Here is a 23,292-nt window from a genome sequence, read left to right as displayed (position 1 = left end):
AGACATATATAGACATATATAGACATATATAGACATATATAGACATGGATGGATAGACAGGCAGCTCTGACCAATGACTGGTAGGGCAATTGCTGAAAAATCAGAGAAGTTTTATTTAGTCTTCTTCATCAGATTTAGGAAAACCTTGAACTTTAAACATTTTGTCTATAAATGCATTGACCAACAGCATCTAGTTTGATACAAGTGGTGCAGTTTGATTAAAAATAGAATTTAGTTGAAATACTATGAAGGAAAAAAACTAGGTATAATCCTGTATTTCCTATTTGATTTACAACTTTAAAATTGGAAGGTCAACTCAGAAAAAATAAGTATTGGCCTAGAATATCCTGTTTAGTGCACCTTTTATTTAGTTTGGAAAACAAAATATCTATCCAATAAGGTGACTGTAATGTTTAGTTATTTGGAAATATTTAAAGATGGACATCATTGTAATAACAGATTTCCTGTATTTTCTACGTCCTCAGTGCTCCAATGCCATACTTTGTGGGCGTCCACTATAGTCTACTTGAGGTATGTTACTGTTCATTTTTCTATAAAACCATACCATAGTGTCATGTGCATGTTTAGGTTATATCTGTGTTTCCAAGGAGTGGATTGAAATGTGCAAACCGTTTTTGATCATTTATCTTGATTTGAGATGTTTTGATAAATGCTGCATCTCTTTCACTGTGTCATAACATAAATGAATGACAACTCCATTCTAGAGGAGTTCATTTTAAATGGATTTTGCCAAAATGAGATATACCTTTTTCACAAACTCCAACTTTATTTTATGCTTAAAACAGCTCATTTTTTTTCTTTAGGTCTGTTTCAACTCTATATTGCTTGTGTGCCTCGGCTTCTGAACCAAAAGTACAAAAGGCAGAGACAGAAAGGCAGAAAAAGCATCTGCAAACAAAGAGCTTTTCTTCTTCATTGTTAAACCCTCTGTTGGTTGGGGAGCAGGCCGTCATCAGTGCGCCTGTTTTATGTGAACGCATGACGCAAGAACGCACACTTTTTAACACTCATGCGCGAGTGTTACTTTCTAGGTGTGTGTGTGTAATTGCCTATAATGTTATGCACATGTGTGTTTTTGTGCATGTGCGTGGGGGTGTGTATGTGTGTGTGATACTTGTATGACAGTTGCGGCGGTGGCAGTATTTATCACACTCTGCATCCGTGACAGACCTTCTTTCCGCCACTACATAATTAGTCCAGATCAGCATGTGAGCCTCCGCTGCACAGGCTGTCACAAAAGTGACAAACTAGAAATTCACACACTATGCTGCCTCCAAACCCGCACACACACACACACACACCACACACCTGCCCACATCCTTCCTGCACCACACTGAAATAATTGTTGAATTTGTCGCCATCAGGATGCGCACGGCACAGCACAGCATCACTGGGCTGCTGTTGATGCATGATGTTTTTGGTTCTGTAGAAAACGCTCCTGGACTCCAAATGTTTCCTCTCAGCCACATTCTTTGTTTCCCATACATCTGCTACATAAAGCTGGTCTGCTATTATATATTCTCCTTTCCCATTTTATTTTTTTTAATCATCTATGAGTGAGAAAAGTGGTTTTCCAGGAGAGTTTGTGGTTTTTACTTGAAATGACTTTGTCCCCTGTGTAAACTGGAAGTTCAAATCCCATCTTAATCACACACCTCTGTTTATTTTATTTATGTAGAGCCAGTTTGCAGTACATGTTAAGACATCTTACAAAACAAATCCAGTTCATTTCCGGAACTGGATGCGAGTCCATCGTTGTGGAAGAATCTTGTTCTTTTCTTAGCAGAATTGTTTGCATTCGGCCACATTAAAGGTTTTTTCCTGTTTATAGACATGCCACAGATCTTAGTTTATATATTCTTATAATTTTGAGCAATTCTTGCTGATGCGGTTCAAATTATTTTGCTGCTGCATAAGCCAATTGTTTAAGTTTAAGATGACAAATTGCTGGACAGACTAGGACTCCAACTAACAATTATCTAGCAAATCGATTAATCTGACGATTATTATTTCGATTAATCGATTAATAATTGGATCGGAAAAAGTTTCCTTAAAGAAGGCTTTTTATGAAACTAAAGCAGGTGAAACCAAAAGTTTTCCACTTGAGGAGTTCTGGATAGAGCATATTGACAGACGAAAAAGATTTTTCATCTTAAATGCAAAATATTTTTAGATTTATTCAAAAAAATTTTGTAAAATTACTGCTTTAAGTGGGTCTCTCTCTCAGCTGGCATGTTTTACGGTCTCTATGCTCAAGTTAATGATTAATCAATTACTAAATTAATTTCAATAATGGATTAATCACGATTAATCCCATTAATTGTTTCAGTCCTAGGACAGACATTCTCCTTCAGGAATTTTAGATGGAAAGCAGAGTTATAAAAGTCTGTCAGTTTAATCATCCAGCAAAGCAGCCCCATACCATTACGCTACCACCACCATGTTTTACTATAGTCATGATATTCTTCTTTGAAATGAGCTTTTCTCCCAATGTAACAGTATGCAAACCTTTTAAACAATGTTTTTTTTTCCTAATAAGTTTTTCCACAATATTCTCTTCAATCTCTGGTTAGAAAATGTGGGATAGAGCTAAGTGTTATTGTTGGTCAGGAGTAGTTTGGGGTTTGGAACCATTTTTCCCTATAAAGTCTCTCTGGTTCCCAAACCTTAGAAATTGTATTTCTTTTGTTTAACTTTTCCCAGGCTGGTTCTCATCAGCTTTAGAGCCTGATTAGATCTGGGAGGGATGAGTTGCTCATTGAGATCTTTTATCTTGCTTTGCACCGTTGGATTGGTTCTATTTGAGTAATCTCTTAATTCTGCAGCTCAGGCTGTAATCAGGTGTAGCTGCGGCTCCTAACGATGAACAAAAGAAAATATTCTCAGTCACTTTTAGCTCGTTTATTACCGATTGGCTTCGGATAGCTATTCTTCTTCTTGACTTCCTCTGTTAACTTTGCCTCTGTTAGTGATGTTAGTGATGCCCAAAGAAAACTGTGAGGCTATAGAAGGTTTTTTCCCAGTCCTGCACTTTGGTAGGTATTCTCTGTAATATATACAAACCATTAATAAGGAACCCCAAGTATATTGACTAAATAACATATCATTACTCTGATTACTTATTTTGCATAAGTATTTTCTATTAGTATTAATAACAGAAAACTTTTAGATCATTATCTGATCTAATTGGGTTTAATCTTTCCATTTTTTTGTTTGATATAAGTTCTTGCTATTTAAATTTTTTTTTTTAAATCTTTGTTTTATTCTTCAAAATACTAATAAATATTTCCACATCATTAAAAAAAATAAATAAATAAATAAAGTTAAAATATTTACTTTACTTCGAATAACACTTGGTCAACATCACACAAAGAGGTTCTTCCATACTTTAACTGACAAAATAAAGAAAAAAAAATTTCTTATAATTTTTTCCTTAACACAGTGTGATCTGATTTGCGTTGAGAAATGCATTTTGTTGGTGGAAAAATCCAGATTAAAAAAATTTATTTATTTTTTTTTTAGATTTTCAATCAGAGCTTTTACGTTTCTTCAGATGCTCTCCTAGCAGTCTTTCTGTTTGCTGTTTCTTTCAGCTGATCACAGACTCAGTTCCTCATTAAGTAGAGTTTTGCATGCTTGTGTCGGCACTCAACAGAGAGTGGAACGAGACAGAGACACAGATTTCTAGTCTCTTGATTACTTTCCAACACTATATACCGTATTACCAAGTTTTTCTTCTGTCCACAGCTGCTCAAGATCACAGCTCCACATTTTGTCTTTTAGAGAGTATGCAGTCGCTCGCTGGAGGATGTGGTCATTCTCAACGTGGACACAAACACCATGGAAAGCCCCTTTGATGACCTGCAGAACCTTCCTAGTGATGTGGTGAGAATCGCAAAAAATAAACACCACCAAACACACCGAGGCTTCTTTTGCATCTCGGGCTTTATTGTGTCATTCCACATGCAACACATCAAGGTTATTTTCCCCATCTCCTCACCACGTAATCTCACTCTCACATCTCTGCCCACATGTGCACACAGATCCTCTCGCACACCCACATCCAGAAACTTGTCAAAGTACAGCTCTGTCCCCTCCCCACATCATTAATGACTGCAGTTCTGGCTTCTTAGATTGTGGCTGTCTAAAGTAAACTCCCGTCGCGTCGTATGACGCTTGAAGGCAAACAGCATTCCCCGACCATCAGAGGCTTGTGGGAAAATGTGAAACTCCTTTCCCTTCATCTTCATCCATTCTAATCATTATTTCACAAAGTCTTGCCTTGCTGCCTGCCCACTGGCACGTTTCTGAGAGATAGGAGGAGGGAACGAGGCAGAGAAAAGAAAAGAAAAGGCAGAGATGGGTGATTTTGTGGGGGGAGAGAGTGGGAAGAAAGGGTCCAATTACCAGTGTGGGCAGTGAAGCCACCTGCCAGCGCATCGTCTCTTTAATTAATGGAGCACTGACGCTGGTCAGTGCTACAGGAAGCATCACCATGGCGTCGGGGTCACTCACACTTTTACACACATCCACAGCCACGGAGAACAACACATGTGCTTGTCTCCCTTGTCTTTGTGGAAGCAGGAATCTGTTTGTTTAGTTAGTCTTCACAGTGTGTGTATTAAAGCTCCTCTGCGAGGCGCTGGGATCCCAGCTGAGGCTGTGGATGCACTATTACACACGCTGCTAACAGCATACGCTCAGGTTCCACTGCCTACTGGACTCCTTCCCCCAGCAGCAGTACATAATTCAATCTACTGCCCAGCAGACCCCAGACCTGCTCAAACTCCCACACTCCTCTGGTTTTCCTGATTTAGAACTGCTCTGCCAACACTGACTGCTAGCGCGTACCAACGTCTCTTTGCCTCGTGAGTTCTTTTCTGCACTTTATAACATTTTCTGCCGACTTTCAATCCTGTCTGCCTGCCTTATTGCTTCCCCGGCTGCTTGGGTTTCATGGCACCTGTCTGCCTACATGTCTCTCTCACAGCACTTCCCGCCAACCTGGACGTCTCTTGCACCCGCTGTTTGCTTCTCATACTTCTCTGCCTGTGTGCCTGTCTGGCTGCAGTACCGTCTTCTCACTTCCTGCCTGCTCGCTTTTCTGCACCTGGGGACTGAAGCCCTAAATTAAATAGCAAACTGAGTTTGTCATAAAAAGAGTGGAAGCTTTTGAAAAGCGACAGAAGCAGAGAGAAAAGCCTTTGTCTTTTCGCCGTGTGATAAATTAAGTGGCAGGCTCAGTGCCTTTTTGCTTTGATCCCCTGCTCACCAATTTTTTCCTGACTAATGACAGAACATAGCTCGCATATCATGTCAAATTACAGCACCTGAAACAGCAACTTTGCTGGCATTAATATATTTATCGGAACAAATTGTTGTTGTTGTTTTTATTCCCATACAGGTCCCCCCCCCCTCCTGTCTCCTCTTATCTATTCACAGAGGCTAGCAGATTAATAACAAAGCGAGCAGGTACTAATTGAGTGGAATTCCAGGTCTCTTGTTAGTTTGCTTGTTAGTGATGAGGACATGCCACATGGCATTTGATGTTAGTGTTTGCACACAAGGAGATGTTAGAGGCATTGTGCTGTCTGTTGAACTGGGGCCTGATTTCCTGATTAATGCTGAGCGGTTCTCTGTCTGCGCTCGGCTGCAGCATGTCGCTTCTGAGCTATTAAAAACCGCCCTTTATTTCTCTCCAATTCTCACTGTAACACTGGCTACTTAACACTCAGGATTATTCAGAGCGAAAGCCAGGCCCTGAGACCTATGGAGTCACAACGATCCTTACTTAAAAAGCTCTGCCTCACCTCCTATAAATATATGCAGCACCACCTGAATTAAAAGGTAAAGGCCACGGGCAAAATGTGTCTGAAATTAAGGTCCAACGGCAATGGAAAACAAAAAGCGCTTCTGATGTTGATTTAAACAAACCTTTAGAGATCCATGTAATTACGGCGGTGCAGGCTGGCAGCACATGTGGAGCTGGTTACCTGGCCTGGCTGACCACTGGCTGTGCTTTTAGGGGGTTCAGAGTTCACAGTTGTCCTGAATTAGCTGCTCCCTTTCAGACGGGACCCCTATTCCAGCTCCACAAGTGCCCGCCCCATAACGGCCTTTTCTCGCAGTTTCACACATAATATTTCACATTTATTGACTATTACATATACCAGTAAGCTGGTAGCGGTTCCGTTTGGAAGAGAAGGCCAGATCTAAATGAGAGAGTAATTGGTAAGGGGTGCAAATGGATGCCATGATTCTCTGATAAGGACTTTAGAACTAAATCCTTTTTTTTTTTTTTTTTTTTAAAACACATTAAAATAAAAAACTACGGAGGAAGTTATTTTTTAAGTATCCCATCCCTTACCCACTACTTACTTTTATAATCTTCTGCTGATTTTTTTATTTGTTCTTTCAATGTCACAAATTTATACGATGCATAGGCCTACCATTAATAATACCATAGCTTTACATTGACTACTATCAACACACAATCCACATAAATGAACAAAAATAGACAAAAAAAGTGATGCTAAGCTTAAAATTATTCATATCCCTGGCAGATTTAGGTTAACGTAATCTGTGAATTGAACCTGTGTTTTTTTTCTTTTTCTTTGACTAAACATTCTTTTAGTGTTTTGAAGCAGCGCAGCCAGATTTCTAAAAGATGATGAGGGACGTAAACATTAGGGTGATGGCAGAAAGGTCTTTCCACTTTAAAACAAGGAGTAATCTTCCCAGATGACTTCACAATGGTCAGCAATTATATATATATATATATATATATATATTTGCTAACAGGAAAAAAAAACTTTTTAGTATAATGAAATTAATTTTAATATCTAATTGTAATTGGGGCTTAGCTACCCTAGTAAATATATAACCCACGCACACATCTTTGTATTTACACCTTGTCAAACCCAAAGTTTATCACTGTGCCTTGAAGAAACCATATTTTAAAACGTTTGCCGTTAACATGATAATTTCTACCCTCCATACAGAAATGCAAGTCAGTTTTTTTTAGATCCAACTCTTTTCTCACATCACATTTTGATAAAAACATGATTTTGTGTATTAATAGAGGGTAGATTTATCGCTTTATACATTGTTTTTGCTGTCAAAAATGGAACCAAATTAATTAAATTAGGTAATAATTATATTTATATGTATTTTATTTTGTGAAAGTTGACTTTCCTTTTTCCTTATTTTTTGCAGGGAGTATTGCCTTCTAAAATAATTTAAATATAACTTAATTAGTTCATAATGTTCATAATGTAATTAAATAGAGACGTGTGGGGTTTAGAAAGGACGGATTTATAATCAAAATGTTTTTTATTCCTTTGTTTTACTTCATCACTTTCAAAGCATCTTTTAATTTAGCACATATCTGAGTTTACAAGATCTATTAAATCTTACTAAAGCACTTTCTAAAGAATGTTTTTATCCAAAAAAAAAATCTAAATATTGTACCAAATACAGTTTATTATTGTTGAAACACCATAGTGTAATTTTCATTAATAATAAAAAAAATGTGACCATCCAAGCAGGCCCTGAGGAACATCCAATGAACTTTAAAAACAGCTCCCTTATGAAGGAAAAGCTAACAAATAAATTTGATTTTTTTTTCAGTGACTTTTCTTTAAAATAATTTTAAATGTACTTACCAGGCTTTGAGATTAAAATAGATTAGCATTGTGCACACCTGGTAACAGCTAAAGGCCAGCCATTCTCTAAAGTTCTCTATTGTATAAGCAGCATTATAAACAGGCTGGTCTTTGTTCTCCTATTTAAATAGCTGTTTATTTTATCCTTATTTAAATGACCTGATATCAGAATATGGAGCAATCTTTAAATTTCATATAACATGTTTTACCAGTAATCTGATTTGCTGAAAAACTGCTAAAGTTTAACCAAAAGTTGCGATGGTTTTCTACTTTTTAAATATCTGTGGCACCTTGTTTTGTCAGTAAAATCAGTGTGTTGACAAGCATGCCGAGAAGAAATACTCAATAAAACAAGAAGATCAAGGTACTTTTGTTGCTTTTTGTTAGATCCACATCTCCTCTTCCAACCAGAGACTGTGCTGATAAAGTTATAATTGACTTTTAGTTGGTGAAGTTGTTTACCTCGCTAGTCATTAAAACTATCCTAGAATAGCAAATTAGGAGTCGGTTAATTCGGAAAACAAACATTGTGTGACTGAATAAGGTTTTTATTTGATTCTGGCAATTGATCTCAAACCAATGACAGATTTTTTTTTTTTCATGTATTATTCTTTCTGTGCCACATTCAAGTTGAGCAGCTACAATGCAGCTTATATCTTTATTTTCAGATGCTCCTCTCTCTCTCTCTTTCTCACACATCACAAGCCTAATTCCTTCTATTCTCCTCCTCTCCGCCGCTCGCTGCTTTGCTGACACCGTGTACCCATACAATCCTAGCCCTCCAACATTTGATCATTTGTATTCCCAATCAAGGGGGGAGGGGGGGTGAGATTTACAGCACACACTCCTACTTCCTGTATTTCAAGCCCGCATTTGGAGGTTTACAAATGAATGAGGGGGTTGAGGTTGTATCTGCCGCGCCTCTCCTGAGATCACCTGGCACACTTAATCAAACATCGCGGCTTTAATTTGGGCGCTGACTTTCCAGGGAACAACATCTACATCATCAGCTACAGCAGAGCGCAGCAGACGGCTGGCAGCACTCGCATGTCGGTTTACAGATGCACTTAGACACACCTACACGCTGTCAACCAGGAATGTTCATCAGTGACACTCTGATATCCTTCTGGAGGAAACTTTTGCTTCTCTGATAGTTTGTTTGTCCATCAGATCCTCTGAAAATGATTTCAGTTTGAATTAAGCAGAGTATTTAGCAGTCACCAGAAGTAAAGCCACTCTCATGCTCCGGTGTGGGAAAATGTGGCGTCCAGCCTCACATACATGCTGTACTCTAGCAGGAACAGTCCACAGAGTATAATAACAAGCTCCAAACAAAGACTCAGATGTCGTTTTCGTTGGCGAGCCTGTATTTTACCAGCTGCAAATGTCAGAGTCTGCTCATTTGACAATCATTTTTCCAGGTCGTGATTGTTTTAAAACAGCGGCAAACTCATTCATTTGCTTTCACTGCTGTCCTTCGGTTTGCTCGTGTGGATTTTAAAAGCGGCACATTATTTCGCGCATTCAGCCGATCTACCGACGGTTCACTCCGGATTAGAAGTCAAAAAAAAAAAAAAAAAAGGGAGAGAAGCAACACCCACTGCGATGGTTATTGAAGCGAGAGATGACATTTAGCTATAGTTAATTATGTATGCAAAACTCTGCCGCTCAGCTGCTATAAGAGGTCAGCTTGACAAAGTAACCCCACACCGGGGAGAAACTCATAGCCCTATTAAAACACACACACACACACACACACACCGTTTCTCCTCCTCTCTGCTTTCCAACTTTTTCATTTTTGCCTAACAATTACTCGCTTTGCATTAAATCAACAAAAGATCAACTATTTTTGCACCTTTTTATTGAACTTTTCTTGTTTTCTACATTAACACTCATACTTCCAGTGAAACGTCGTGTAAGGTTGCCTAAAACTAAAAATAGGTTTCCTCCATCCTTTAATTTAAACTAATAATCCCTTTTACTGTGCAGCTTAATGGGTAGAAAGAAGGTTAATTGGGAAGTTAAATTATGAAATCTAATATTAATCTTTAGTTTAATGAATGAATCTGTTTCATAGATTTCCAAGTCCCATGCTCTTTGTGTGCATGTATGCATCTGCAGTTGTTAAGACCGCGCTGTAAGTCTGTTCTCCGTGTCTTTGTTCAGATTTGTGTGTTTGTGCGTACGCCATGTGTGTACACTTCAGACTCCAGCACATCAAAAGAAAGTGGGAGATTTTCATAACTATTTTTTTTCTTTGTAGTTCTTTAATTGCGTCCCCATGGCTTTCTATCCCTGGACAGAAGCTTAAACAAAACACTTTTTTCTTTCTTTTTTTTTTGCGAGGAGAAAACTCAACTTTCTATTCCTTTTTTTTTCCCCTCCTCCAACAACAGACAAGTGTCGGGGTCATTATTTGGGGGAGAGGTTTGCAATGTTGTATTAACATTTTTGAGTATAATTCTAAATATATATTCAGGGCTTAGTGTAACTTTTTTTCTCCTTTGATTTACAGCTTTTTATATGTTTATTTCATGCAGAATTGTCAATCAGGTTTTTATTTTGTGGGCGTTTTCGTACTTTTCTCTGGCATTAGTTGAAGTTTGCATTTATATTAAGCAATTTAAATGCTCTGATGCATATTTTCTAACTTGCTTTTAATTATTTGGGCTACATTTCAACTATAATACATAAAAAAACCTGAATATTAAATATGTTTCTGGGTGGAGCACCTTTAGTTTATTGGACAGAGGTTTGTGTCAGTAAATCACTGTTCAGATCAGATTCTTAAGGGGCCATTTGGAAAGTTTCAAGTTTTCTGGAGTTTTGGACACTTTTTTTGTATTTCTAAATATGAAACAATCATAATTTATTGTTTTAAGCTTCTCTCAGTTTATTGGCAAGCTGTTTCTAGAATTTCTGCAGTGTTACATGCATTTAGATCAGGACTTATCATTTAAACTGTTAGCTAAAACCTGATTATTTTGGACTGAAACATCATCAGAAGTTTCAATCTGAGCTGCAGATTGTGTCTGTGTTATAGTAACATCAGTGCAATACAGAAATCTGAAATAAATTTAAACCTATTAAGATAATTGTTTTCCTTATTATAAATCAAACACTTGTAGGATTTTTTGTTTTGTTTTTTGGGCTCCAGAATTTTTTTATGTTATTTTTTTTTTTATAAACTACTTGCTTTCACCTGCAGGAAAGTTTTTCTTTTAAATATATTTAAAAATAGCTTTTATTTATGCAAATTTAGAATGTAAAAATGAATTTATTATTAACAAGCAAACAGAAAAAAAAAGATTTTTAAGAAACAAAAATGTGACCCTAATTGTTTAGAACTATTTCTGCAACAGAAAACATTTTCTCTGAAAACTTAAATGTAGTTTTTAAAGCCACCTACAGATGTTTCTATATTTGTTAAAATTACAACTTTTATGGTTTTTATAAATCACCTGCACTCTAAAAATTATAGCTGAAGTAAAGCAAACAAATTCCGATCATTAAATACTTATTCTTTGTTGTATGATCCACAATTCTGTGCTTGGAAAGACATGGCAGGGGGAGTCCGTTTAGCCCACTCTTTACGGCCACCAACACTGCACAGCAAGCAGCACAGAGAAAGTTTTATTACAGTCATGTTTGCAGAAGATGTCGTCTCGAATTGGATAAAGGGACCGTACAGACAGCAGATGTTTTGGACAGTCAATAAGCCCTATAAATGTGAACCCATTTAAAGAGAAGGACAGAAACCAATCACAAAAGAAACACGCAGGAAGTGTTGAGAAATAAACAGCCCTGTTTATCTATTGTCTGCCAGCCTAAAGCATAAAACTAAATCATAATAAGGCATGTTGGTTGATTACTCCTAATTTTCATCTGCTACCAGAAAAGTTACTAAAAACCAGCCTCACTCAAACTCCGCATCTGACCGATTAGAAAGAAATATTTCTACCTAAATTGTGTAACTGAACATTTTTTTTTATTCTCATTATTTTTATTTTAAACAGTCAAATTTGTATCATTTTTGTCCATTTGACTGAAAAAGAATCTGGTCATAAGAAACCTTTAAAATATTTTTTTTAATCATCTTTTGATTTAGTTTTAATTCTCTTTTCAAATTACCTATATTTAGCTATATAGTTGGGTATACTTTTAAAATATACCAACTTAGGCAACCCTATTAAATAACAATAAATATTGCAGTTTTTCTTGAAACCTGTTTTGCACAGACACACATGAATGTATGTCCTAAGGTGTGACCCTTAATGAATGGCTGTGCGTGTGTAGAGGTGTGTGTCTGTGGACAGCAGGGCCCTCAGACATTCTGGGCCCTCCACGCTCCACTGTCACCTATGGAGGTATCATCCCTTACAGTCAGACAGGGATCATGATTGCACCTGCTAATTATCATCTTCAGCTGGAGAGTTAAATGGAGATCTGTTCTATGTCTGACCTTTGACCTCGTGCTCTTTATATGACGCACTTCAAACCCTGTTTGGGGCTGTCTGGGCCGGGCCTTAATGAGGCCCCATGTCTGCCCTCTGTGGGCTGTGCGCCTCGGATGCCCCGCTTTCATCCCCGACTATCTTCCCTTGATGTAAATTGAAAAGATCACAGCTATGGGGAGAAGACCTGTACTGGAAAGGCCTCTCTGCATAGATTATGAATATCATAACTCAACAGTTTTTTTTCCTGTTCCCCTTTCCCTCAGCCACCCACTCCCCTCTCTTCTCCTGCCACCCCTTCCCTCTACAATGCTATAGTTCTAATTGGACCCAATGGGGGAGTCTCTGCCTTTGATCTCATCACCGCCACTGTGACTTTACACTAAAAAATGTCACTGCCAAATAGGGTTATCACCTGTAGAGCCTGGCCTTCCTCTGATGCCTGTACGCGTCTCGTTAGCTTCACTCAAACTGTAGAAGTTAATTAGTTTGACAGAGCCATTACCGTGGAGGCATACCTGATGATTGTGGCGTAGGCTCCACATTCAAGAGCCAATTACTAAATACACGTTTATTTTATTTTATTTTTTGTACATGTGTCTGGATTGTGAGCGAGCACAACGAGTTGTGAGGTTTGATTTCTATTAGTAAAAATGAGCGCTGTACTTTTGCAGCACAACTAGACGTTTTTGATTCGAGATTTGTACCAATTTAAGCGAACATCAGGATTTTTTTCCTCCAATGTTTTATTCTTCTCAGGAAGAACAATTTATTTCTTTTTTTAAATATTAGGAGGTAAAAATAAGTGGAGTCTCCCACTGTTTGAAAGCTGCAGTATGCTGGATGACTCTGTTGAGTAAACTTGGCTATCCCGTCTGCTCTGACAGTCTTCTGGGTCCTCCTCCCCCTCATAGACTGACAACGTCCTCGCTTTGATTCCTCCACACAAAAAAAGACAGTTTAATGATTTGCAAAGACAAAAAAAATCAGTGATGAGCACATAAACATGAAATATTAATCCCACAAAGGGCTTTACATAAACATAAAAGCATTTAGTAGAATGAGTGAATATGGAGATGACACTTGTTAATTTAACCATGGTAAACTTTCTGTTTGATGCCTGGAAGCATTTTGCGATGGCAGCGCGGGGACGTCGTGGCGAGTGGGGAAAGCCCAGGGGACAGAATTCAGCACTGTTCGTTTTGTCTTTGTCCCAGTTTAAGACCGAAATCTCCGTCTTGCTTCCCTTCTTTTGTCTCTCAGCTCCTCGGTTCTTTTCGGCCTCTCTTCTGTGTGAGACAAGCTCAGCCTTCCCCCGTTCCAGTGATATTGATCTTACCCATCATTAAAATTAGAAGCTATAACGTGAAATTGTCACTGTGCGATAAGTAAAAGCCCTACATTTATAAATGAAAAAGAAAGACTAAAGTTATTTAACTGCTTCCAGTTTGTTTAAAGCAGAGTAGCAACAATTATAAGAGCTGGGTCTGAAAACATAATGCATTGATTCTTTTATAACTGTAATAAATCGGCTGTAACAGCGGTGGCAGCATTTTCTCCCAAAGAGAACTATGAGCTGAACCCACTTTATACAAGTATATATTTCATATAAGAACACATGTATTTATGTAATTTTCTGTCACAATGAAGCCATGAAATATTACCCATTATTCTTAGTGTTTTATTTATATTTCACCTAAAATTAATTTTTTTTTTTTCTGGATATTTGCTGCATATTTTAATTCAAGTTTCATTTCTGCTCCTGTTACTATTTTAGTCTTTTTTTACACTTAGATTTCTTGGGGTAATCAACATTTTTCCCTGTATAAGTCAATCAAAATCAGGAAGCAACCTGCAGATTAAAAGCACCTCTTCAAAATAAAGGCAGGATCTTTGAATACCGGTGAAATTCTAAATATATGCAGCACTGATTTCTAATATTTAATCTTATTGGCCAATGTCATCTTAATGCTTTGTGTAGATGGACATTATGGTGGGCTGTGAGTTGCGCATGTCTGAGCTGCATTATTTCATTCACTGGCTTTTTTATTAAAATTTAAGAGTAGATTTTGCACAAACTATTTTACATCTTTGGTCTTCTCTTTATGGGAAACATAAGCAAAACCACCTGAGTTTAGCTGATAAATGATTTGCACCATTTTTAAACCAATGCCTGATTTAAAAATTATTATTATTTTTTTATTCCTGCTTAATCCACACAAGAATCATTCAGAGCAACTAAATATTTCATTGTTGTAAGGAAGAAAAAATAATCCTGTATTCAGGGAGCTGACTAGCAACAGGTGGGGGAGGAGTATCATTTAATAAAGCCAGGGTACACTCCTGCACTTTTCCTGGCATCTACTTAAAAGCACTTTGGAATGAAGAAAATGTATAACACAATATTGTTTTCAAAGTAAAAATGCAGGAATCAGGATTTGTTCTTGGCAGATACCAGCCTATCTGATTTATTTCAAACCATAAGGACGTAGATGTGCACATTATTTATTGACAGGTACACTCATTGAAAGTTGTGAAAGCTCTTATTGTTGTAATTTAAAGAATGAAAGATAACAAATGTTTCTACGTTATACCTGCTGATTCCAGATCTGGGTTAATCAAGAGAAAACTGGAAGTTTTTTCTAATTTAAGTTTTCTTGAAAGTGGAACTTTTTAGAACTTTAGTAGCCTTGCATTCTGGCAAAAATGGTCAGATTAAAATAAAACCTGCAGGAAGCCTGGGGTTTTATTTAATCACTGACATGAACTGAATATTTATTTCCCTCATTGCCAAACTACAAAATGAAGAAATATAGTAATTTATCGTAAAACTGCCTTTTTAAAAGATATTTAAAAATCTGCTAAGGACACACAGCAGCCATGCACCGGAGCGCAGGCATCACAACGTCTGGCTATGTTTTTTAAAAAGTGAAGTAGGTGGACTGTGGATATTAATTATGTAGTGTTAAATGGAGGAACCTGACTTTAAATGTTAATTTAGTCTGATTCTGGTTGCTCCTCACACTCTGGAGTTTTACACACTCTCTGTATGCACAGCCACATTTTCTTTCTCACAGTTTAGGAAGAAAATTCAAGGTGGCAGGATTTAGACTTAACACCTTAAACATTGTTCATCCTTTATTTTTTTCTTACTACACATTTCTGACGGGTATTTATTTATGCAGGATATAAAATATTGCAGAAGTACAGTAGATGATTTAAACAGTGAAGCTTTATGCCTGCATTGTATTCTTTGCGTCAGCCTGCAGGCGATTGCTTTAGAGTGTGGTAGACGAGAAACAAATGCTGCTGGGCGAAGCTAGCGCAGCCCACACAGTGAAAGGGACGGTCCCTCACTACATGACATCACTACTGTATCTCTGCCTCCTCCTCCCACTTCCACAACACAGTCAGACCACTGCTGAGCAGGTGAGGAGAGCCTCTTGACAACTTCCTTCCCAGACTCCCCAGGGCCCAGTGGCTAGGGTGAATCTTTTGTCATCCTGAACAAGCTCAGGCCTGCTGCTCCTCCACTCTCGCCTGGAGTCCTGGAGACAGAGCCAGGAGAGGGGGAAATAATTAAAGACGTTTTATGTCAAGAATCCTTTTCTAGAGGGAGTCTGGGAGAGCCAAGAGAGGAGGGGAGAACAGCAGGTCTGGATAGAGGGAACAGGAGCGTTTAGACACGGAGGCAGAAATGAAAGGAGAAAGAAGGTGATGGCAGGGGAAGAAGGGCTGAACGAGGAAGAGCAGAGATATGGGTTTCTATTTCCTCTATTTCCCACTCTCCCATTGCCCCCCCACCTATGCCGCTCAATTAGCAAAGCAGCAGGTGCTCCCAGCAGCACAACAGATAAGCCCGGAGGAAAGTCTGAAGGGTCCCTGCTTTATTTTTTTTTCTATCCTTTTTTTGAGATGACCTGCAAATGTGATACTTCACACCATGAATAGGCTAGCTGTTTCCTCCACCAATTTCAGAGGTGATAATTTAACTTTTACCCTTCATGTCTCCCTCCCTCCCTCCCTGATCCCTGTCTTTATCATTCCCAACTCCCCCCCCATGTTCCACCAGGTGTCCACTCTGAAGAGCAAGCTGAAGAAGCAGTCCACAGCAACAGGATGTGGCGTGGCGAGGGCCTTCCTGAGAGCGCAGGCCGCTCTGTTTGGATCCTACAGAGATGCTCTCAGATATAAACCTGTAAGGACCCTCCATCATCTCTTACCCATCTTTCTCTACTTATTGTTTCACATTCTATCATGCTTTTTTATGTTTGTAGTTTAAGGGTACTTTCTACCATGGTATGCTTTGAATAAACCCAAGCTTCACTACAATTTTAATCTCTAAATTTAATTTAAATCAGGGAAAATCTTACTCTATACTGTCTCCTATTGATAACTACTCTGTTTTTACAGGTGGGTTTGATTAAAAACAAAGGATATATGATTGTGTTAACCTGATATGTCAGAGTGACACTGAAGTTCTATTTTGAAATAACTTTGTTTTTATACAAGTTAATCTGTTTGCAGAAACTTCATATGAAAACAAACCATGAGGCGCTGTAGTGTGATAGATGTGGAATTTAACAGTTTTTTTCTGATGTGCAAACTTTATTTTAATATTTTTAATCTATGAAATATAAATCATAAATGGTACTGGGTTAGAATGGGTTTTCCTAATTTTCTGAAATGAAAATGAAAAATTCAAACCGACTGAAAACTACATATTTAGAGGCTGCAAAAAGATAAAGAAAACATAAAACCACCATTTAATATGGATTCATATTCAGAGCAGAGCCTTTCATAGGTGTGACTGTAATTCTTTCTCTCGGTGATGTGAGCTTCATGGTTACCATCTCGGCTGAAGTGAAGTGACGGTTTTGACTGAGGGTAACAGGTGTGTTTTCAGACGGAGAGCAGAGCTAAGGTGGGCTTGTCTGAAGCAGTGAAATGTCAGAGGAGCTGGAAGGAGTCAGGACGTTCCCTTTGAAGATCCCTTTTAGCCACCTTTGGTGTTTAACTCTCCTTTACTAAGCCCCCCTAACATTTCTTTTCTAGATCTTCTCTGCTTATCAAGTCTGAGTCAGAGCAGAGCAAACTACACCATGTCCTGTTTGTCAAATAGTGAAGCCTTTGTTGCTTAGTCTTTGAGATTAATTGGACTTTGTGGACTCCCGGAGTCAAGATGCTACATTATTGATGCTGTCTCTCTTTTTCTCTGTATACAGACGGTACACGAACAAACTGCCTCCCCTCTGACACGAGCGCTGATATGCAGCCTGTTTGTGTGCGTGAGCGGTGATTTCTCAGTTCACTCACGCTCTCGGTGTTTGTTTGCGGACAAGGTCTGCATAAAAGCCTCAGATTTAACATACATGTTAAAACCTAAACAGATCTTCAGATTAAATGAAGTTACTCCTAATTTCCTGCCGTATTTGTTGAATCTCACCGTTCTGCTTATTGTTCTGAGCTGAAGAAAAGATCTTCCTGGAAAGAGCTGAGTTGTGCTGAGCGGTTCACAGACCCATATGCCTCAACAGAAGGAGGGGTGTGGATGCTTACTGGGAGTCTTGCTGAGCTGTAAATGAAACAAAACTGGAGCCTAATAATGAGCCGAAAGGCAATCAGCTGATTATACACATATTTCTTACGCCATCACTTTGGGTTTGACGTTATTCTGCCAGGTGTCTCTACAGCTTGGAAAATAAATACTGTTATGTGGAAAAAGAACATTTTTAAGGTGTGTTAAAAAAAAAAAATCCTCCAAAAAGGGATTTTTAAAATGTTATTTTAGACACATGTAGGCAATAAGCTAATTTATCTAAGGCTGATTTGTGGCCTATAAAGGATGAACACAAATCTGCCTTTTTTAATACCATATTCCAAAGTGGCTTAAAGAGATGAACCTCTGCGGCTCGTCACGTTTACCTCATGAGTACATTTGTGAATTATTAAGGTTCAGAGCAGAGTTGTTGAATTATAGAAATTTCTAAATAACACTTTTCTACATTTTAAGTGTGTAAGGAGGATCCATGTTTTAAAAGTTGTTTTTAGAAATGGAAATGTGTCAGCCAAGCGTAATAATTTATTTCCTACTCAACAATCAATGGAAAAATATTTTTTGATATTACAGCCTTATAATAACTTAATTCCAGCTTTGTGGATGGCTTCACTGGTACTTATAAAATTATTATTTTGCATTAAGACTCAGTCTATTAGGTCAGAAGGCCTCCTTTCCATCAGCCTAATCTTTAGCTCTCTTATCAGGTTCTATATCATAGTAAAGCTGTCTTTCTTCCTGGGGAATATTAATATTAAGAAAGCTTTTAGTCAGAAAAAAAAAACAATACATGGTAAATATTAGGGGTTATCTAAATGGGCAAGGATGTGAAAAATGTTATGCTTAAGGATAATTATACTCAAACCTAGTTTTATTTTATTTTTACAGCAGTAAAAACACAAATCTTGCCTCATTTTAAAAAAAGGAAGATGAAATAGACAATCTGGAAAAAGTGACATAGAAGAGGTACGGTATATAAAAACTCACTTCTAATCTACTTACACTTTGGTTTATAATTTAAAAGAGGATGTTATAAAAGTTCTGATCTACTCTGTTTAATATTGAGACTGCTGTTTGAGACAAAATTGAACTAATAATAATAGATTATAATAATGATAATAAAGAAATTCACACCATTGAGAATGCTGTAAATATGGTTGAAATTCTAGCATTCACACAGTTAAGCCGGATTATCTTTTAAGGTAGAATATTTCAAAGCCTTGGTGTCCAATCAGAAGACTTTGGACCTCTTTGAGGTCTCAGTCATTAATGGTTTGGCCTGAAAAGCTTTAATTGAGGATGTCAGCCGTCATGCAGAGGCATCTAGATCTAAAATACTCTGCATTGCACATCAAGTAATTGTAATGCTCACATATCAGTGGTTATACATATATTCCGACTTATTTCAGTTTAAAAAAGAATGATTTGATTTAATCAATAACAATGAATCTTAATTCATCAAACAAAAGGCAAAATCCATAATGCATATTTGGGTGGTGATGATGATAATCTCAGCCACTATTAGTTAATTTTACCCCGTTAGGCATGAAAACCCGGCTTTCTTCTGTAGAAAGTTTTTGTGATGTAACTGGAGCGGTGATCTTGTAAAGTAATTTGGGCCACTGGTATCGTTCTCCCATCCTTAGAAATGAGGTTACCCTCCACCGTGGCTCAGTTGTTTGTGTGAGCCACGTTGTGCTCAGAGCCTAGAACAGACAAAGCTCATTGTTTTACTTCACAGGAATTTAGAGCATTGTTGAAACGTGTGAGAGTTATGTTAATTATAAGAAAACAGGAATCTGAATTGACTGGAGGGCAGAGTGTGTTTGGCCCAGAGTGGTTCTGTTGTCATCCTCTGTGTCTATAGCTCACAGGCCAACAGACATGATGTAAGGAATGGTAATAATGTGATCATGTGTTTATGCGGAGGACTGGGAAGTTTAGTAGGACGCCATCATCTGGTCCAGTGAAGCTCATACGTATATGCGCTGCCAGGGGAAATGGTTGAAAGGAGCCTGTTATTTATTTATTTTCAAACTTTAACTCCTTTGTTAATCCTGTTTCCTTCCTCTTTCACTATTAGATTAATTTCTGACTTGTTTTTTCTCTCACTAATGAAGAAATCTGTTGAAATACTCTGGTAGCTTTCTACATGTTATGCTTAGCTTGGGCAGCAGAATACAATGCTTGCAAAAGTATTCAAACTGCCTCCACTATTACCTTATTACCAAACACTTTTGTGGGGTGTTTTTTTTTTTTGCATTTTGTTTGATAAACCACCAGAAATTGGAGTAAAAATAGAAAGTAAAATGAATCTTTACTATGATACAGACAGAGAAGACCCAGTTAAACCAAAATATATTAGAAATCTCCCATTTTGTAAAAACAATAACCCTTTTATGTTGCTTTAATCTCAGTATATATTCAGCAGTTTTGTGAAGGAGTTGGAAGCTAGTTCAAAATCATTAGTGAGAAAACATCATGATGAGGACAGCGCACAGGTCAGGGGTAGAGTGTTGGAGTGTTTTTAACATCTTATGGGGATTTATTTAATCCATTATTTAAAAGCGGGTAAAAGTATGGCAAACTGCAAATCCACTATCTACCCAAAGTAGGCTTAGAGGTCATTAAGGTTGTAGTAACTCTGGACGAGCTGCAGAGTCCCACAGCTTAGAGGCAAGAAACTACTAAAAGGATAGGAATTGGTCTCACATTCAGTTCTGGCCGTTTAAAAAAAAATATTATTTTTTAAGAAATTCATAGTGATGGAAATTCAGGGTCTGACAGTCAGTCTGACAGCAGGAACATGAACGCTGGTCAGAGTTGAGTGCCAAATAAATAGAGCTATATACAAGGAAATCCAGGAAGAAATGTCTTTGATGAAGGCTGCAAAAGAGCAAAGTCTCATAAAAAAAATAAAAAATAAAAAAAAAACAGCCATAGCTACAACAGAATGGGTTAGAGCAAGGATATAAATGTGGAAAATGTCTCAAATATCAACAAAATGTTCACATTATGCCCTCCTTGTAATCTGACTTGAGCAAACTTGTTGCTGTATTTGTGCTAAAACACATTTTTGCTAAGTATTGACTCAGGAGAGCAGAATGAAAACAACGCTTTTTAGATTTTTATGAGTTAGAAAGAAACTTAGTGCACTGCTCTGACTTTATTTTAAAATATTCTTGTTTTAGAAGTCCAGCTCCATATGAAAAAAGTATCTTCATTTAATGTTTTTTTTTTTTTTTTTTTTGCTGAAAAAGTTACAGCAATAAACAAAAGAGTAATATTTTCATTTAAGATGTTTTTTGTAAATCTGTGTCTGAATTCTGCAGGGAGAACCAATCACGTTCTGTGAGGAGAGTTTTATCAACCATCGCTCGAGCACAATGAAGAACTTCCTGTCTATGGCCGTCAACCTGCAGCTCTTTAAACAGGTACCAACAGCTGGTCTCGACACTTTCTCTATTTACAGTAACTTGCACTCTTCTCTGCTTGTTGGAAATAAGAAAAGAGATGTTGGAACATTCAAAACAAAAGTAGTTAAAGTTTTTTATTTTACATTTAAATTTTTCAATGGGAAAAAAGGCAGTTTTTAAATATCATTCCTTATGAAATGATTTTAGAGTCACTTGTACCTTTATGATTTGATGGAGCATAGCTAAAGTAAACAAAAAGTGAACAATGTTTTGTTTAAATACCTTTGTTTATTACCTTTAATTAGCTTCTCTAGTTAGTGTCCTGTTTAAAGTGAAGCATCTTCACTTTAAATGGGATGCTTAAGCAGATTTCCTGTTTGCTGAGAAGTGATTGTTACAGATGGACGCCTTCTCTCGGCAAACTGTCAGCTGCTGAGGGTGAGCGCTAAGTATCTTGACAGTTCAGTTGTTCAGAGTAAGGAGGAATTTAGGAGAGCAAAGCCGGGATTATGGACGGTTACTGACCCTTTCAAACTGTTTACAGTCATTATCGCCGTGCTCCGATTTTAATGTTTCTCTGTTTATTCAGTTTTATCTTCAGTACAAACAAAACGGAGATAAATCAGGGCTCTAGAGTCCACTGACTGTATAAAACCTTAACAATTTAGCATTCTGCCCTCAACATGTTTGTGCCAGTCTCTAAAAGCACTGAATGCCAGACTCTAATTTGCTCCTCAGATTTTACCCTCTAATGAATATAGCTTATTCTCTGTGGTAATATGCTTATTTGTGTGCTCAGTCACTGCCTGTTTAGGCAGGTATCTTCTATTCATCAGCGTTTTCTTTAAAAAAAAAAAAAAAGAAAACTAAAACAAAGACCTTGTGTACACTTAAAATGTTTTCTCTCCTTGTCCCTTTAGTTATGCTAAACTTAGCAGAGCCAGAGCTACAGGGAAATACACCTCTGGCTTTCCTCTCACCCTTTTTTTCCCCTCACCCCTGTGTGCTCCCTGACCCGTAATAGCTGTGTGATTTTCCCCCCCGCACCCCAGTACAGCACAGCGGCCCTCAATCAGCCTTTTGTTTCTCTGGACACCGGGTTCATAATTTTCCCAGGCAGAGCAGATAGCTAGCATCAGTTCAAAGCCTCCTCCGGGCCAGCTGCCTCCTCAATCGGTAGCTTTGGGAAACAGGTCCTTATCTCCTTCTCCTCCCCCTCTTGAGAGCAGGGAATGGGATGAGCTTATCTGCTCCACTCCTCTTTCTGCTAAAGTGAGCGGGGCCAGTGGTTTTGCCCGAGCGATGCTCTGACCATGACCCACATCCGCTGAAAAACACACAGGCAGCGCTTCTCTTGCATGGCCACACACATGCTCACATAAGTTTTAATAGTCATAGTTACACAATCTGGGAATGAAGATGTACTCTGTTCAGTATTTTCTAACTCAATACTTGTATTGGAGTATTTTTGTATATATTTCTACTTATCGTGTTTGCAGACACATGATGTACATATCGCCAAATCATGTGACTGATGTCTAATTTCAAAGTCAAACAATGGTAAAATAAAAAAGAAAGAAAGAAACTTGTTAAAGAAAGCTGATCAGTAATTTGAAATACCAATGCCATGAGCTTCTTCAGGGCTTTTCTCTGTGTTTGTTCAGTTTCCTATTGGGCTGGAAAAATGAAATCCAGTTAAATTTAAATGGGTTTAAGCACCTCATTGCCCAGCACCTCCTGGCACGGCCATATGTAGGCATATCTTGGACCTGATCCTCAGAAGGCTTGAATGTACTGAAACTTCAGCTAGCCAAAAGTAAACTTTATAACAGGTGCAATTCATATAATGTGTGTAAACTGACCAGAACTGTGCCTTTATGAATATGCAGATTATATACTCATGATCAAACCAGGCAAAATTGCTGGTTGGAGGATATTTAAATGTAAATACCTACAGCCCACAATTTATTAAATCTGAAAGGGATGCCAGACAACAGTTATTGGGTCCGTATTAAGTGCATTTGAAAATTCGGTGCAAACTCATGCTGGAGTTTCTGCAGGTCATTGTAGTTGGAGCTGACAAGGTCTGCACTTTCTGAATAAAATGTAATCTTTTAAATTGAATTGCTTTTAAATTTAAGCAATAATTTAGTGACATTTTTTTTTTATTCTTGTTGTCA

At 37.8% G+C, this 23,292-nt stretch overlaps 1 protein-coding gene across 2 annotated transcripts in view; it reads left to right on the top strand.

Annotated features, from left to right (window-relative positions):
* Positions 1–23,292, top strand: part of dennd1b (DENN/MADD domain containing 1B) — a 163,620-nt gene that overhangs the window by 100,312 nt on the left and 40,016 nt on the right. For both annotated transcript variants that reach the window (XM_015387873.1, XM_015387875.1), the window contains 4 exons: positions 486–531; positions 3,805–3,906; positions 16,212–16,337; positions 21,029–21,130. In XM_015387873.1, the coding sequence (XP_015243359.1) occupies positions 486–531; positions 3,805–3,906; positions 16,212–16,337; positions 21,029–21,130 (376 nt within the window). The remainder of the gene's footprint in view (positions 1–485; positions 532–3,804; positions 3,907–16,211; positions 16,338–21,028; positions 21,131–23,292) is intronic.

This window comes from Cyprinodon variegatus, unplaced genomic scaffold (assembly GCF_000732505.1).
Source record: "Cyprinodon variegatus isolate N-32 unplaced genomic scaffold, C_variegatus-1.0 Scaffold405, whole genome shotgun sequence".
Lineage (NCBI taxonomy): Eukaryota > Metazoa > Chordata > Actinopteri > Cyprinodontiformes > Cyprinodontidae > Cyprinodon > Cyprinodon variegatus.
The sequence above is the reverse complement of the archived record's forward strand: the minus strand, read 5'-3'. Positions and strand labels throughout refer to the sequence as shown.